This window comes from Petromyzon marinus, chromosome 34 (genome assembly GCF_048934315.1).
Source record: "Petromyzon marinus isolate PM22_M1 ecotype Great Lakes invasive population chromosome 34, UKy_Petmar_22M1.pri1.0, whole genome shotgun sequence".
Classification (NCBI taxonomy): Eukaryota; Metazoa; Chordata; class Hyperoartia; order Petromyzontiformes; family Petromyzontidae; genus Petromyzon; species Petromyzon marinus.
Genome location: NC_133700.1, coordinates 12,268,993 through 12,283,534, shown reverse-complemented (window position 1 = coordinate 12,283,534; position 14,542 = coordinate 12,268,993). Strand labels below are relative to the sequence as shown.

The 14,542-nt window shown below is 48.3% G+C and overlaps 1 protein-coding gene across 1 annotated transcript; it reads right to left on the bottom strand.

The window, feature by feature from the left end:
* Positions 1–7,108: 7,108 nt before the first annotated feature.
* On the bottom strand, positions 7,109–13,785 carry TCAP (titin-cap). The gene is made up of 2 exons (XM_032965753.2): positions 13,543–13,785; positions 7,109–8,949 (listed from the first exon to the last, which is right to left on the bottom strand). Exons 1-2 carry the CDS (start codon positions 13,677–13,679, stop codon positions 8,547–8,549), a joined length of 540 nt encoding a protein of 179 aa, XP_032821644.1. The 5' UTR covers positions 13,680–13,785; the 3' UTR covers positions 7,109–8,546.
* Between the last annotated feature and the right edge of the window lie 757 nt (positions 13,786–14,542).

The following is a 14,542-nucleotide window of genomic DNA, read 5'->3' as shown; positions in this document are numbered from 1 at the left end:
TGCATCAATAACCTCGAGTGTCCTTTGCGCGTGTTCGTCGCCGTGCGATTTACCGAGCCAAGGAAATGGAATGTTTCCATTAGTCAGCGACAGGAATATTCTGCTTCATGTCCCTTGAATATCTCCTGGCTCGACCGACCTTCGTTCGTGACTTTCGGAGCTGGTAGTCCATTCTGAAAATGCTGACCAATTTTAATAAGACCCCCCCCCCCCCCACCTGTATTTAAAGCAAAACGTTTGGCAATGTCTTATAATACGGTTGGTGTGCGTGAGTGTGATCACACTTTGATAAACATGACACCCGGGCACACAAGTTTGGGGTGCGTCTTCCAGGAGCGTCTCAGATCCGGAGAATGTTGGAATGCTCACCCTTCGGCATCGTGGCTCACTGGATGAGCACGCGCATCTGTTGCTGTGCACCAGCCTGCGTGTGCCTCCAGCCTTCGTGGCGTCTTTGCACATTTTAGTTTATTAATATATATATACACATTTCCCACAGAATGTTTCTGAAGTTTCAGTGTCAACTACAGTTCATCCGCAGACGGCTCGATTGGACATCACTCCATTTAAGCGTGCATGGTAGATCGAGTTGCAGAAATATCGCGATATATCGTGGTATACTATATCGTGATATACTGCTCTAGCGTGATATAATGCTATATCGTGATATACTGCTATTTCGTGATATACTGCTATATCGTGGTATGCTATAGCGTGATATAATGCTGTATCGTGATATGCTATATCGTGATATGGTATATTGTGATATAATGATATATCGTGATATAATGCTATATCATGATGTTACGATATATCGTGATATAACGCTATATCGTGATATAACGCTATATCGTGATATAATGCTATATCGTGATATGCTATATCGTGATATAATGCTATATCGTGATATAATGCTATATCGTGCAATGCCATCCACGGTCATCATATTGCCCCTTTTGCATTAGGTCCGCCACGAGTCTTCGTTGCTCGTTTGGTCTTTCTTGTTTCATTTCCTGGTCATATTTGTGAAATAACGATAAAGTTATTCATAATACAGGTTTTATTTGGGTTAGATCGTGTAATCTAACGCGATCTCAACCAAAAAAAAGCCAAAAAAAACCTGTATTATGGATGATATTGCTCGCGAAAGCCTACGTGTTAAACGATAAAGTTAATAAGTAATGAAAGTGCTATCAAAAATATAGCTATTACTCATCAAACTAGTATATTGTCAAACATTTTCTATGGTAATGTATAGCACAGTATGATTTTCAGGAAAAATGCGTGTGCTTTTAAATACAGCTTAAAGGTAAAGTGTTGATGGTCAGGTGACTACGCAAATGTAGCTGCAATGGCCCTTTTGCTTTCGAGAATCTCCAAACATTCGCTAAGAAAGTGGCCTTCAACATGAAACTACAGTATAATAAGGCGACGTTTTTGGGCAATGTGCTTCATAGTAAATGGAGAGGTCAGAGAGAGAAATGAGTTAAACGATGACCTCACCCTGCTGCTCTATTTAAGACCGGGAGCAAGTGAGGGCTTTACCATTCTGGCGAATTGCCCAATGATGCTGGATGTAATTACCAGCGAAACGTCGTACTCAAACTGTAAATGTTGTGGATTCACTCTTCAACACACCGGTGGGCTAAAGTAGTGAATTATTTGTCTTTTGTCAACGTGACACTTTTTTGCTGATTGGCCGTGTCGAGTGGTGGAGGGTTACGACACATTTAAAAATAACGAGATCTAACCCAAAAACCTTTATTATGAGTTATTATGAGAGAATTCATAAGATATGGAGACTGCACTTTACACTGTGGGGCCTGATGAAAATCACATTAAAAAATGTTTTCTGATGTTTTTTTGTATTTGAATGACTATAGCGCCACGGTGGCTAGGAGATGTTAACGACCTCGCCCGGTGTACAGGAGGTCGTGGGTTTAATCCCGACCCTAACGCCTGCTGCTGCTGTATATTTGGAGTTTGCGTGTCTCGCTCCCCGTGGTCGTGTGTATTTTCTTTTGGTTTTCTCTCCACATTTAGAGACATCGCGTTTCGAGTGTTTGGCTGCTGAAAGTTTCCCCCATCACCGCCTCCAGCCCTTCCCCCGTCACATTCAGGGGCATTTGCAGAACGCGTTTGTTGTTGGTGACACTGGTATTTTTGGCTATCGGGACGGAGTGGAGGATATCGCCTCCACGGAAAACTGCAGGGGGCATCTGTTGTTGTCCTGAAACCAAATACAACCGCTGTGTCTGTACCCTGTGTATGCGCTGTGTGTCTGTACGCTGTGTGTCGTACGCTGGGTGTGTGTGCGCTGTGTGTATACGCTGTGTCTGTACGCTGTGTGTGTGTGCGCTGTGTGTGTACGCTGTGTCTGTACGCTGGATGTGTATGCGCTGTGTCTGTACGCTGTGTCTGTGCGCTGTGTGTGTGTGTACGCTGTGTCTGTACGCTGTGTATGCGCTGTGTGTGTGTACGCTGTGTGTGTGTACGCTGTGTCTGTGTACGCTGTGTCTGTACGCTGTGTGCGGGTGCTGTGTTTGTGTACGCTGTGTGTACGCTGTGTGTGTGTGCTGTGTGTGTACGCTGTGTGCTGTGTGTGTGTACGCTGTGTGTGTACGCTGTGTGTGTGTGTACGCTGTGTGTGCTGTGTGTGTACGCTGTGTGTGCTGTGTGTACGCTGTGTGTGCTGTGTGTACGCTGTGTGTGTGTGCGCTGTGTGTGCTGTGTGTGTGCTGTGTGTGTGTGTACGCTGTGTGTGTGTACGCTGTGTGTGCTGTGTGTACGCTGTGTGTACGGTGTGTGTACGCTGTGTGTGTACGCTGTGTGTGTGCTGTGTGTACGCTGTGTGTGTGTACGCTGTGTGTGTGTGTGCTGTGTGTGCTGTTTGTGTGTGTACGCTGTGTGTGCTGTGTGTACGCTGTGTGTGTACGCTGTGTGTGTGTGCTGTGTGTACGCTGTGTGTACGCTGTGTGTGTGTGTGTACGCTGTGTGTGTGCTGTGTGTACGCTGTGTGTGTGTACGCTGTGTGTGTGTGCTGTGTGTGCTGTTTGTGTGTGTACGCTGTGTTTTCCCCTCGAAACGTCTCTTCTTGTGCACAAGTCCCCTGGAGATGGCGAGCGGCGATGCATGCTTTGTTCAACTGCAGCTGGCGCGGTGTTCAAATTCAACGCGACACATTCAGGGACTGCATCGGCAATGGACAGAGGTCGGCAACCAAAACAACACGAGGCATTTCTTTAGCATTCGGTCAAAAAGAAACTTCTATATTTTAAGAGCCGCATTGCCCTGTGGTGGTGAATACGAGGCGGTGGTGGTCCTCAGTACGTGGCGTCACGAAGCAGGCTCTGAAGAGTCGCAGGTTGCCGACGCCTGGCAACTTGGTACAAGCACAGATCGAAATCAACAAATCCATCTTCATCACCAACTTCGTCGTAATCAACCATGGCTTATCCTCTGCTGGATTATGGTCTCCCCCGTGCCACTGCCACCCTCTCATAATTCTACAATACCACAATCCGTCTAATGCCTGCACATGAATTGATCTCACTCATCGCTCCATCTGCACAGTGGTCATCTTTGCAATTGCATTGTGTCCTGTGGCTGCCATTCCAAACACAATATAGTTCAGTATTTTCCAAAGGCCATCAACCTTTTGAGCGCCGTGCCTTGTCCAAACGCCACTCTCCTGGACAATGCAATGCCTCTGGTTTATCTTTCTTCTCTGAACCATGTGCTCCTTCTGTCTCTGTGTCATTCCAAGCGTGTTGACTTTGCACCTTTCAGCTCTTGTTCTGTGTGATTTTTATTGTCAGCGTCCATTGTTCACGATCCGTCCTTTTGCAAATTAAACGCACTGGCTGGAATGGTTCTGCAAATCAATTGTCGAGCGTTTTTTTCTGCAAAAGCTCTCCATCCTACGATTGTTTGCCTCTATTTCATGAATTTGAAACTGATCCACATTCATGAATTGTCGAAGTGTACATATTCTACTTTATTTCACTGTTGAATCCCTGCAACAATTTGTGTTATTTTATTTGTAAGACTTGTTGTTTATCTCTTATTCTTTAGCTTATATATCTTAAGCCCAACTTTGCAACCTTCTTTGTGAAGTTTTACAATAATGTCCTGTAGTTCATTTTGCCTGGTTATCTACAGTCGTAGACTAATATGGACTAGCGTTTTGGTAAAGGCCCTTCTTCAGAGCAGAGAGAGAGAGAGAGATTGAAGTCGGACAGAGGTGACTAACAGAGATCACAGGCATGTATTGCAAAGTGCGATATCCATCTATTAGCTACTCACCGTTTCTTCCTGCTCCCGTGAACAGAGGCCATGTCCCAAAGCGTTATCTTACGACGGGCCTACACTCTTTCTGGTTTAGAGCAGTGGCACATTGAGTGGTAACTTCTTTTTTTAAATATAGCCTGGTGTCTTTTGAAGTCAAGTTTACAGTTGTCTGTGCAAGGTTATTTACCCACAGCCCAGGGTAACCGAGGACAGCGCTGAGAGTGCGTCTTGTATTTTGTATTTCCTCAAAGGGGGGAAGGGGGGGGGTGTCCACAGAGGGCACATAGATACAGTTAATAGGCAGTTTACAGCGCTGTTTGCTCGAATTTATTTTGGACTCGGGTTGCTGTATTGGAAAATATCGCCGTCTCGACTGTCGGAGCAATGTTTTTGGAAATGCAGTTGTCGCATTCTGAGCGATAACTTCAAGGTGGGCTAAATTTAAACGGTGACTTGGCGAGTTTGTCATCGGCACAGGCTGGCTAATTACACTGGCACAATGTCGTCCGCGTTTCGCTTGAATGCCTTACGATTACTGCATCACAAAAGCAAAGTTCGTAGGCCTCACGCAGTGAATGAAAGTCCTGCCTCGATGGTTACTTCTAATTGGCTCACTGCTGCTGCAGATGCCTTTGAGCCCGGCCCTGTCTCTGAAGGACACAAATACACAGCGCGCTTTGTCTGCTGGGAGCTTCACGGAAAGACGCTGGGTTCAAAAAATAGCGGCTTCCTCTCTTGCGTGGAATGTGTTGCGAGTGTCGTCACCTGAGAATCAACAATAGCCGCGGTTTATTGCAGGTGTTTTCGATCACCAATTTGGCATTATACATCGCAATCACCGCCCCTACTGAAAAAGAACAACCCTTGTCGGACCCTCCTAATAAAGCGTGACTTTCCTGAGTGAACTAGCGAAATAAATAAATAGCCCACAGCAAGATCGTCATGAACATGCCACGCGTGCAACCTCTCAGCTAATTCGCTGCTGGATGAAGGATTCCCCAAACCGTGTGGGTCGCGGAGGGTTTTCGTCTGTAACACCTGGTATGCACGGTGATCGTGCAACCAAGAGCTGTCTCGGCTCAATCGTTTCCTGCCTCCTGAGATCTGACGACAGCTCAGAAGTGCTTTCCCAAATTTGCGTATTTCAGTTCAACATTTGGCTCACTCGACAGGGTCCACGTGTTGTGCACGGCATAAGCCACCGGCAAAAGGTGGCATTCGTGTCCACCTATCCAGGCCGATCCCATTATCGGTGGAGCCAGAGCTGCTGCGTATTGGGGCCGTCCATAAAAGACGTCATCCGATTTTGGACGATTTATGACCGCCCACCCTCGTCACACGGCGTCACAAAAAGTAAGACCCCCCCTCAAATATGACGTGACAAAGCTCTGCCCCCCCCCCAAAAAAAATGCTTCAAATCGCTTTAAACTTTTGTCATTGTAGTGCGTATTTAATGTGGCGCTGCACTCTGATGTAGGATAAAACATTTATTAAAAAGTATATTTAATTAAGTAGAACGTGTTGTCTATATATTTTTTTAGTTGCTCATTTTGATGTGACGTCATATTTCTCAACCCCCCCCCCCCCTCACATCGTCACAAATGTCTGACCCCCCCCCTCTCCTAGGTGCGTGACGTCATTTATGGACGGCCCCATTGTGGGCATGGTTTAGGTTTAACGTCTAAGTAAGGGGGGTGGGGATTGTTTGGACATACTTCCCCAGATTGGCCACTGCGGGCTGGTGAAGATACAGTACCTACCTGAATAGAGAACGCACCACGACCAGTGAGCAGGGCCCCCGATGTGAGGCCACTGCAGTGATCACGAGGCCACTGCAGTGATCACGAGGCCACTGCAGTGATCACGAGGCCACCGCAGTGATCACGAGGCCACCGCAGTGATCACGAGGCCACCGCAGTGATCACGAGGCCACCGCAGTGATCACGAGGCCACCGCAGTGATCACGAGGCCACCGCAGTGATCACGAGGCCACTACGTTTCGATCGCAATGCTTGTGTTGCGATCGAAACGTAGTTTTTTGTTTGTTATTTTCTTTGAACCGATCTGCGTGACTTTAGCGAAAGACCCAAAGAATGCGTGTAACACATTCTTTGGCGATGCTGCGTTTACAGTGGTGCACAAGAACACGTAACAAAGAAACCTCAATTATTATCCTAAACGTCGCCTATTCAATACGTTTTGTTTATTTTTAAAGCCATGCATTAGTGTTACTGACGAAAGGTTTGGGGTTTTTTGTGACTTGGCGTTGGCTGCATTTCCACACCGCAGCAGAGAGGCGCCAACGTGTCCCCGTTTGGTGCTGCACAGAACCGCAGCGTGGAATCACGAGCAGGTCTGCTCTTTCTTCTTGTAGTTACAATATCGATTATATGTAACATGCAATTTGGAAAAAAGCAGTGGCACCACAAGCGGTAAATGGGATACATTTGGTCTTCATGGAAATAACTGGGTTTTTAGATTTTAAAACACCCGGATTTACTGTACCAGGGTACCCCACCCATGAATGTAGACTGATATTTCAAGGACAAGCCACACTTTTAGTTTTTGTGTCCTCAGTCCGTTGTTCTCATAATCTGAAGGTCGTGAGTTGAACCCTCACCTGGGGCAGCAAGTGACATGGATGTGTGTATCTGTGAAAGCCGCGCCCTTTACTGTCAAGTGATGTTTTTGAGGAGGGTCTTGTTTGTGGTGTTTGCTCAAAGGTGTCGTGATTTGTGTTGCGAGAATATGAATTCGCGCGGCAGAAGACAAATGCAGTCCAATGTTTATATAAAAAAAACAGCAATGCTTGACATCGTTCCATCTATGTCACGCTTTTATTTCCCACAAGTGCAGAGACACAAAATATCCATCCACGTGTCGCTTGACTGCGGTCGTGGAGTAACAGTGCATCCGTTAGAACCAGGTTCATTATGCATCCTGCAATATTCACTTTGTGTTCACTTTTTTTCACTTCATACCGATCCGAGCCATTCTGTTTAGTAAGGCTTTGAGAATATATAAAAAATCCACTGTACCTCACAATAGTTGTTTTAGTCTGAAAATATCAATGTAGCGCTTGTTGGCATATTTTCTCAATTTAGTTAAATATCACAATGCTGTATAATTATCATTCCTGCAGCATGAGGGCAAATGCAGGGGCGCCGCAGTGGCGACATTTAATTGAAGTTGAAGTCCATACAAAGTTTCCATCACGTGCGTTCCACCGCCTCCTGTCACTGACATGTGAACATGTGTGGTTTTTTGTGCGGTATTTTGATGGCGCCAGTGGTATTTTTATGAAAGCAACCCGCTGTGAGGCCATTCCGGTGATGTCAGGTAATGTACCGTGAACAACTTTGCCCAACAGCGCCGTCTTGTAGGGTTCCAAACACAGGTGCAGTGCTTTTATTGTGGATGGGGAGCATTGTATGATGGGATCAGATACACATGGACCCACCAACCCACCACTCAATTAATCTCAAAATATATTTTTACCGTGCCACCTTTTGCAAACCTTCATTCAACATTTCACTTCGTCCGAACGTTCTCAATCCACCTCTTAAAACTGCACACTTTACCACTTTGCTCATTACGCGGAACCTGTAGCCGAAATGGGACTTTCCATCCCACACATTATAGTCTCAGAAACAATTTAAACGTACGCCACACATACACACATCGGGATTAACTACCTGCATAGTTAGCAAAAAACTATATTTATACAATTACCACTTATAACACTCACTAAATAATAATAAAGACTATGATGGAAAGATATAAACAGACCCAAATGCACACCGAGGTGAGTCCACCTGGGTTAGAATGCAACCTCAAAGTAGCGTCTATGCACGCTGTGGCTTTAGGGCAACTCAAGCACTCGCTAACTAACATAGCCAGCAAGGACCGCGGTGGTGCGTGCGGTGAAGCCAGGCGTCTGGAGGCTATGAATGAGACACTGGCTATGTTTACATACCGGATATACTATGCTAGCCAGCAATGACCGTGTCTGTGTGCATGAAGACAAACGGATTCGCATTCGATAGACAATGGAAATTTTCATAAGTCAAGCGTTTTAAAACCGTGGCGTATTTAGGAGAATTGCACAACAGTACCAGTTGTATGCAAACGATACCTGTTTCTATTGCGCCTGTCACACTTGGCTTGTTTATCAGTGTAACTTTATCGGACAAACATTTGCAATGGAAACGTAGCCACTGATGAAACGCACGCGCGCATCGCACCGAACAGAGCGTCTAGCTGCGGAGCTGGCTGTTGGATCGAGCCAGCGCCGGGTAGATCCCGGGCGACTTGAGATCGATCTTGGGATCCGTGATTCTGGGAGTGGGGGATCCCGTGGCCGCCTGATTGCGCGCTCCGAGGGCAGACTCGAACTCCAACATGCCCTTGATGGGCAGCGGCGTAGGTTCGCGCTCGGACGCCTTGGGCAGCCCAATTTTGGCCGGAGTGAAGATGGGCACGGGCAGCACGGGACGGGATGCGGGCAGCACGCGGTGCTCGCGGAAGGGCACCGCGCCCCACCAGCCGATGCCGCCCAGACGCATGAGGCCCGCCGGGGAGCGCTGCACCAAAAAGGACATCTGACCACGGCGCTCCATGCTCTCCTTGCGCGCCGTGTTCGCCTCCCGAAGGTTGGTCCTGTGCGTGCGCGCAGTGGGCACGAGAGGAATGATGTTAGGATGGTGGGACGGACAGGTGAGTGAGTGCGTGAGTGCGTGAGTGGATTGGTGAGTGTATAGGTGGGTGGCTTAGTGAGCGTGGGTGAGTTGGTTGGTGGTGGATACGTGAGTGCCTGTTTGCTTGTGTGTTTGGGTAGGTGGGTGAGTGAGTTCACCATGCCAAGTTCTTTCTAACGACACTTGTCACAACAGTCTATATGGCTACATAGGAGATGTGCCCGTGTGTGTGCGTGTGCGGGAGAATGTTTGCAAAAGAGAATATGCGAGTGTGAGACCGTGTTTTTGTAAGTGTGTACGTGATCTTGCGTGAGACGGAGAGAGAGTTTTCTGAAAATGTTTTTGAGAGTGTGCGTGTGAATGTGTTTTTAAGTGTCAGGTGTGTCAGAGTTTGTTCGTGTATTTGTGAGTGTGTAAGTGAGTATTTGTGAGTGTGTAAGTGAGTGTATTTGTCAGTGTATGTGAGTTTGTGAGTGTGCATGATAATTTGTGAGTGTGTAAGTGAGGGTAATTGTGAGTGTATGTGAATGTATTTGTGAGTGTGTATGTGAGTATTTGTGAGTGTGTAAGTGAGTGCAATTGTGAGTGTACGTGAATGTATTTGCGAGTGTGTGAGTCTATTTGTGAGTGTGTGAGTGTATTTGTGAATGTGTATGTGAGTGCATTTGTGAGTGTATTTGTTCACGGCCAACACCAATGACGAATATCTGAACCGGTAGTAGGACTCCCCTAGGTCGACTCAGCCTTAAATGAGTACCTGGTGCAGTGAGTAAAATATCGCCACTGGGGAGACAAAGGTGACCGGGCGTGGTGCTGACCACCCACCCCCTCGTGTGCCGTGCCCTTCATAGGTGCTACTCGCTAACAGCACTTGCCCCAACAGCGTGTTACAGCCATAATGGAGGTTTTTTTTGGGTTAGATCTAACCCAAAAAAACCTCTTATGTATGATATTGGTCGCAAAAGCCTGCGTGTTAGTCTGTTGAGGCTATACGGGGGAATCTTCGTCGTCTTTGCAGGTTTGAGAGCGAGTGTGCCCGTGTGTTAGTGAGTGAGCGAGTGTGTCCGTGTGTTATTGAGTAAGCGAGTGTGCCCGTGTGTTAGTGGGTAAGCGAGTGTGTTAGTGAGTGAGCGAGTGTGTTAGTGAGTGAGCGAGTCTGCCCGTGTGTTAGTGAGTGAGCGAGTATGTTAGTGAGTGAGCGAGTGTGTTAGTGAGTGAGCGAGTGTGCTAGTGAGTGAGTGAGTGTGTTAGTGAGTGAGCGAGTGTGTCCGTGTGTTAGTGAGTGAGCGAGTGTGTTAGTGAGTGAGCGAGTCTGCCCGTGTGTTAGTGTGTGAGCGAGTGTGCCAGTGTGTTAGTGAGTGAGCGAGTGTGTTAGTGAGTAAGCGAGTGTGCCCGTGTGTTAGTGAGTGAGTGAGTCTGCCCGTGTGTTAGTGAGTGAGCGAGTGTGTTAGTGAGCGAGTGTGCCCGTGTGTTAGTGAGTGAGCGAGTGTGTTAGTGAGTGAGCGAGTCTGCCCGTGTGTTAGTGAGTGAGCGAGTGTGTCCGTGTGTTAGTGAGTGAGCGAGTGTGTTAGTGAGTGAGCGAGTGTGCCCGTGTGTTAGTGAGTGAGCGAGTGTGTTAGTGAGTGAGCGAGTGTGCTAGTGAGTGAGTGTGTTAGTGAGTGAGCGAGTGTGCTAGTGAGTGAGTGTGTTAGTGAGTGAGCGAGTGTGTTAGTGAGTAAGCGAGTGTGCCCGTGTGATAGTGAGTGAGTGTGTTAGTGAGTGAGTGTGCCCTGTGCTAGTCCGTGTGCTAGTGAGTGAGCGAGTGTGTTAGTGAGTGAGCGAGTGTGTTAGTGAGTGAGTGTGTTAGTGAGTGTGTTAGTGAGTGAGCGAGTGTGCCCGTGTGCTAGTGAGTGAGTGAGTGTGTTAGTGACTGAGCGAGTGTGTTAGTGACTGAGCGAGTGTGTTAGTGAGTAAGCGAGTGTGTTAGTGAGTAAGCGAGTGTGCCTGTGTGATAGTGAGTGAGTGTGTTAGTGAGTGTGCCCGTGTGCTAGTGAGTAAGCGAGTGTGTCCGTGTGCTCGTGAGTGAGTGTGTTAGTGCGTGAGCGAGCGTGTTAGTGAGTAAGCGAGTGTGCTAGTGAGTGAGCGAGTGTGTTAGTGAGTGAGCGTGTGTTAGTGAGTGAGCGAGTGTGCTAGTGAGTGAGTGTGCTGGTGAGTAAGCGAGTGTGTCCGTGTGCTAGTGAGTGAGTGTGTTAGTGAGTGAGCGAGTGTGTTAGTGAGTGAGCGAGTGTGCTAGTGAGTGTGCTAGTGAGTAAGCGAGTGTGTCCGTGTGCTAGTGAGTGAGTGTGTTAGTGACTGAGCGAGTATGTTAGTGAGTGAGCGAGTGTGTTAGTGAGTAAGCGAGTGTGCCCGTGTGCTAGTGAGTGAGCGAGTGTGTTAGTGAGTGAGCGAGTCTGCCCGTGTGTTAGTGAGTGAGCGAGTGTGCCCGTGTGTTAGTGAGTGAGCGAGTGTGTTAGTGAGTGAGCGAGTGTGCTAGTGAGTGAGTGTGTTAGTGAGTGAGCGAGTGTGCTAGTGAGTGAGTGTGTTAGTGAGTGAGCGAGTGTGTTAGTGAGTAAGCGAGTGTGCCCGTGTGATAGTGAGTGAGTGTGTTAGTGAGTGAGTGTGCCCTGTGCTAGTCCGTGTGCTAGTGAGTGAGCGAGTGTGTTAGTGAGTGAGCGAGTGTGTTAGTGAGTGAGTGTGTTAGTGAGTGTGTTAGTGAGTGAGCGAGTGTGCCCGTGTGCTAGTGAGTGAGTGAGTGTGTTAGTGACTGAGCGAGTGTGTTAGTGACTGAGCGAGTGTGTTAGTGAGTAAGCGAGTGTGTTAGTGAGTAAGCGAGTGTGCCTGTGTGATAGTGAGTGAGTGTGTTAGTGAGTGTGCCCGTGTGCTAGTGAGTAAGCGAGTGTGTCCGTGTGCTCGTGAGTGAGTGAGTGTGTTAGTGCGTGAGCGAGCGTGTTAGTGAGTAAGCGAGTGTGCTAGTGAGTGAGCGAGTGTGTTAGTGAGTGAGCGTGTGTTAGTGAGTGAGCGAGTGTGCTAGTGAGTGAGTGTGCTGGTGAGTAAGCGAGTGTGTCCGTGTGCTAGTGAGTGAGTGTGTTAGTGAGTGAGCGAGTGTGTTAGTGAGTGAGCGAGTGTGCTAGTGAGTGTGCTAGTGAGTAAGCGAGTGTGTCCGTGTGCTAGTGAGTGAGTGTGTTAGTGACTGAGCGAGTATGTTAGTGAGTGAGCGAGTGTGTTAGTGAGTAAGCGAGTGTGCCCGTGTGCTAGTGAGTGAGCGAGTGTGTTAGTGAGTGAGCGAGTCTGCCCGTGTGTTAGTGAGTGAGCGAGTGTGCCCGTGTGTTAGTGAGTGAGCGAGTGTGTTAGTGAGTGAGCGAGTGTGCTAGTGAGTGAGTGTGTTAGTGAGTGAGCGAGTGTGCTAGTGAGTGAGTGTGTTAGTGAGTGAGCGAGTGTGTTAGTGAGTAAGCGAGTGTGCCCGTGTGATAGTGAGTGAGTGTGTTAGTGAGTGAGTGTGCCCTGTGCTAGTCCGTGTGCTAGTGAGTGAGCGAGTGTGTTAGTGAGTGAGCGAGTGTGTTAGTGAGTGAGTGTGTTAGTGAGTGTGTTAGTGAGTGAGCGAGTGTGCCCGTGTGCTAGTGAGTGAGTGAGTGTGTTAGTGACTGAGCGAGTGTGTTAGTGACTGAGCGAGTGTGTTAGTGAGTAAGCGAGTGTGTTAGTGAGTAAGCGAGTGTGCCTGTGTGATAGTGAGTGAGTGTGTTAGTGAGTGTGCCCGTGTGCTAGTGAGTAAGCGAGTGTGTCCGTGTGCTCGTGAGTGAGTGAGTGTGTTAGTGCGTGAGCGAGCGTGTTAGTGAGTAAGCGAGTGTGCTAGTGAGTGAGCGAGTGTGTTAGTGAGTGAGCGTGTGTTAGTGAGTGAGCGAGTGTGCTAGTGAGTGAGTGTGCTGGTGAGTAAGCGAGTGTGTCCGTGTGCTAGTGAGTGAGTGTGTTAGTGAGTGAGCGAGTGTGTTAGTGAGTGAGCGAGTGTGCTAGTGAGTGTGCTAGTAAGTGAGTGAGTGTGCCCGTGTGCTAGTGAGTGAGTGTGTTAGTGACTGAGCGAGTATGTTAGTGAGTGAGCGAGTGTGCTTGTGAGTGAGCGAGTTTACTCGTGAGTGAACGAGTGTGTTAGTGAGTAAGCGAGTGTGTTAGTGAGTACGCGAGTGTGCTAGTGAGTGAGTGTGTTAGTGAGTGTGTCCGTGTGCTAGTGAGTGAGCGAGTGTGTTAGTGAGTGAGCAAGTGTGCTAGTGAGTGAGCGAGTGTGCTAGTAAGTGAGCGAGTGTGTTAGTGAGCGAGTGTGCCCGTGTGATAGTGAGTGAGTGTGTTAGTGAGTAAGCGAGTGTGTCCGTGTGTTAGTGAGTGAGCGAGTGTGCTAGTGAGTGAGCGAGTGTGCCCGTGTGATAGTGAGTGAGTGTGTTAGTGAGTGAGTGTGCCCGTGTGCTAGTGAGTAAGCGAGTGAGCGAGTGTGTTAGTGAGTGAGCGAGTGTGTTAGTGAGGAGGCAATAGCCCCTGTTGTGCAACTCACGCGCTCTCAGCCACGTGGCTCACGGTCGTGTCGTCCCACTCGGCGCGGTAAGACTCCTTCTTCTGATGGTTTTCCTCGAACACCTGGCAGCGCAAGGTCCTCTTGCCACTGCCGGACATGCTCACGTCTGGCCTCATGATGCACCTGTAAGAGGCGGAGTGTGAGGGCTATGGCAGATACGCTGGAGTATAGCTCGCTCGCGCGTGTGTGTGTGTGAGAGACGGCTTGTCACAGTGATTATATTTATAGGATTGACCGCGCTGATATTGGCATCGTGACTCACTCATTTGGCCACCTCTGTTGGGGGCGGCGGGGGGGGGGGAGATCTCTCATGCCAGGACGTTAAGACAGCCAGCCCTTCCTCCCCCGCACCCACAAAACTGCCCCCCCCCCCCCGTCTTGGTCTCAAGTAACGTATCCTAGTAATGTTCTTACTGCGGTAATTAGCTCAGTCTGGATGCGGCCCCTCTGGATGGGTGATTCAGCGCTCATCAATTCGCTGGCGCGGCGTGTTTCTAAGCGGCTCGTCACTCGGCAATGACATCAGGGTCTCGGTGCGATCTCCAGACAACTCCAAGAGACGCGTGGTTGTCAGCGAGGAAGTATTTTATTTGCTGCTTCGGTGAATTTATGCTCAAAATAGCAGGTTAATTTAATTACGATAATCACAATAGCAAGTATTTTGTCATTAACACTCATTACAATATCTGACATCACCAGCCAAGACTATTTAAGGGTTCTTCAACTTCAACATGTGTCTCGCAGTGGTGAACGCTCGGCCAGATGGACCCCGCAACCTGAATTCGATTTCTGACCTCGGCTAACATCAACCCACAATGATCGGCGTGGTAATACAAACTGGCCGAGGCAATTAAATATTTTATTTCTGGGACACAATTTGCCCCCCGCCCCCCCAATATTCAAATCTGCTCAAAATGTCCCCCTCCAATTTTTTTCTATCAAATAGATTTCAGTTTATATGATTGTGGTTATGGTTGTA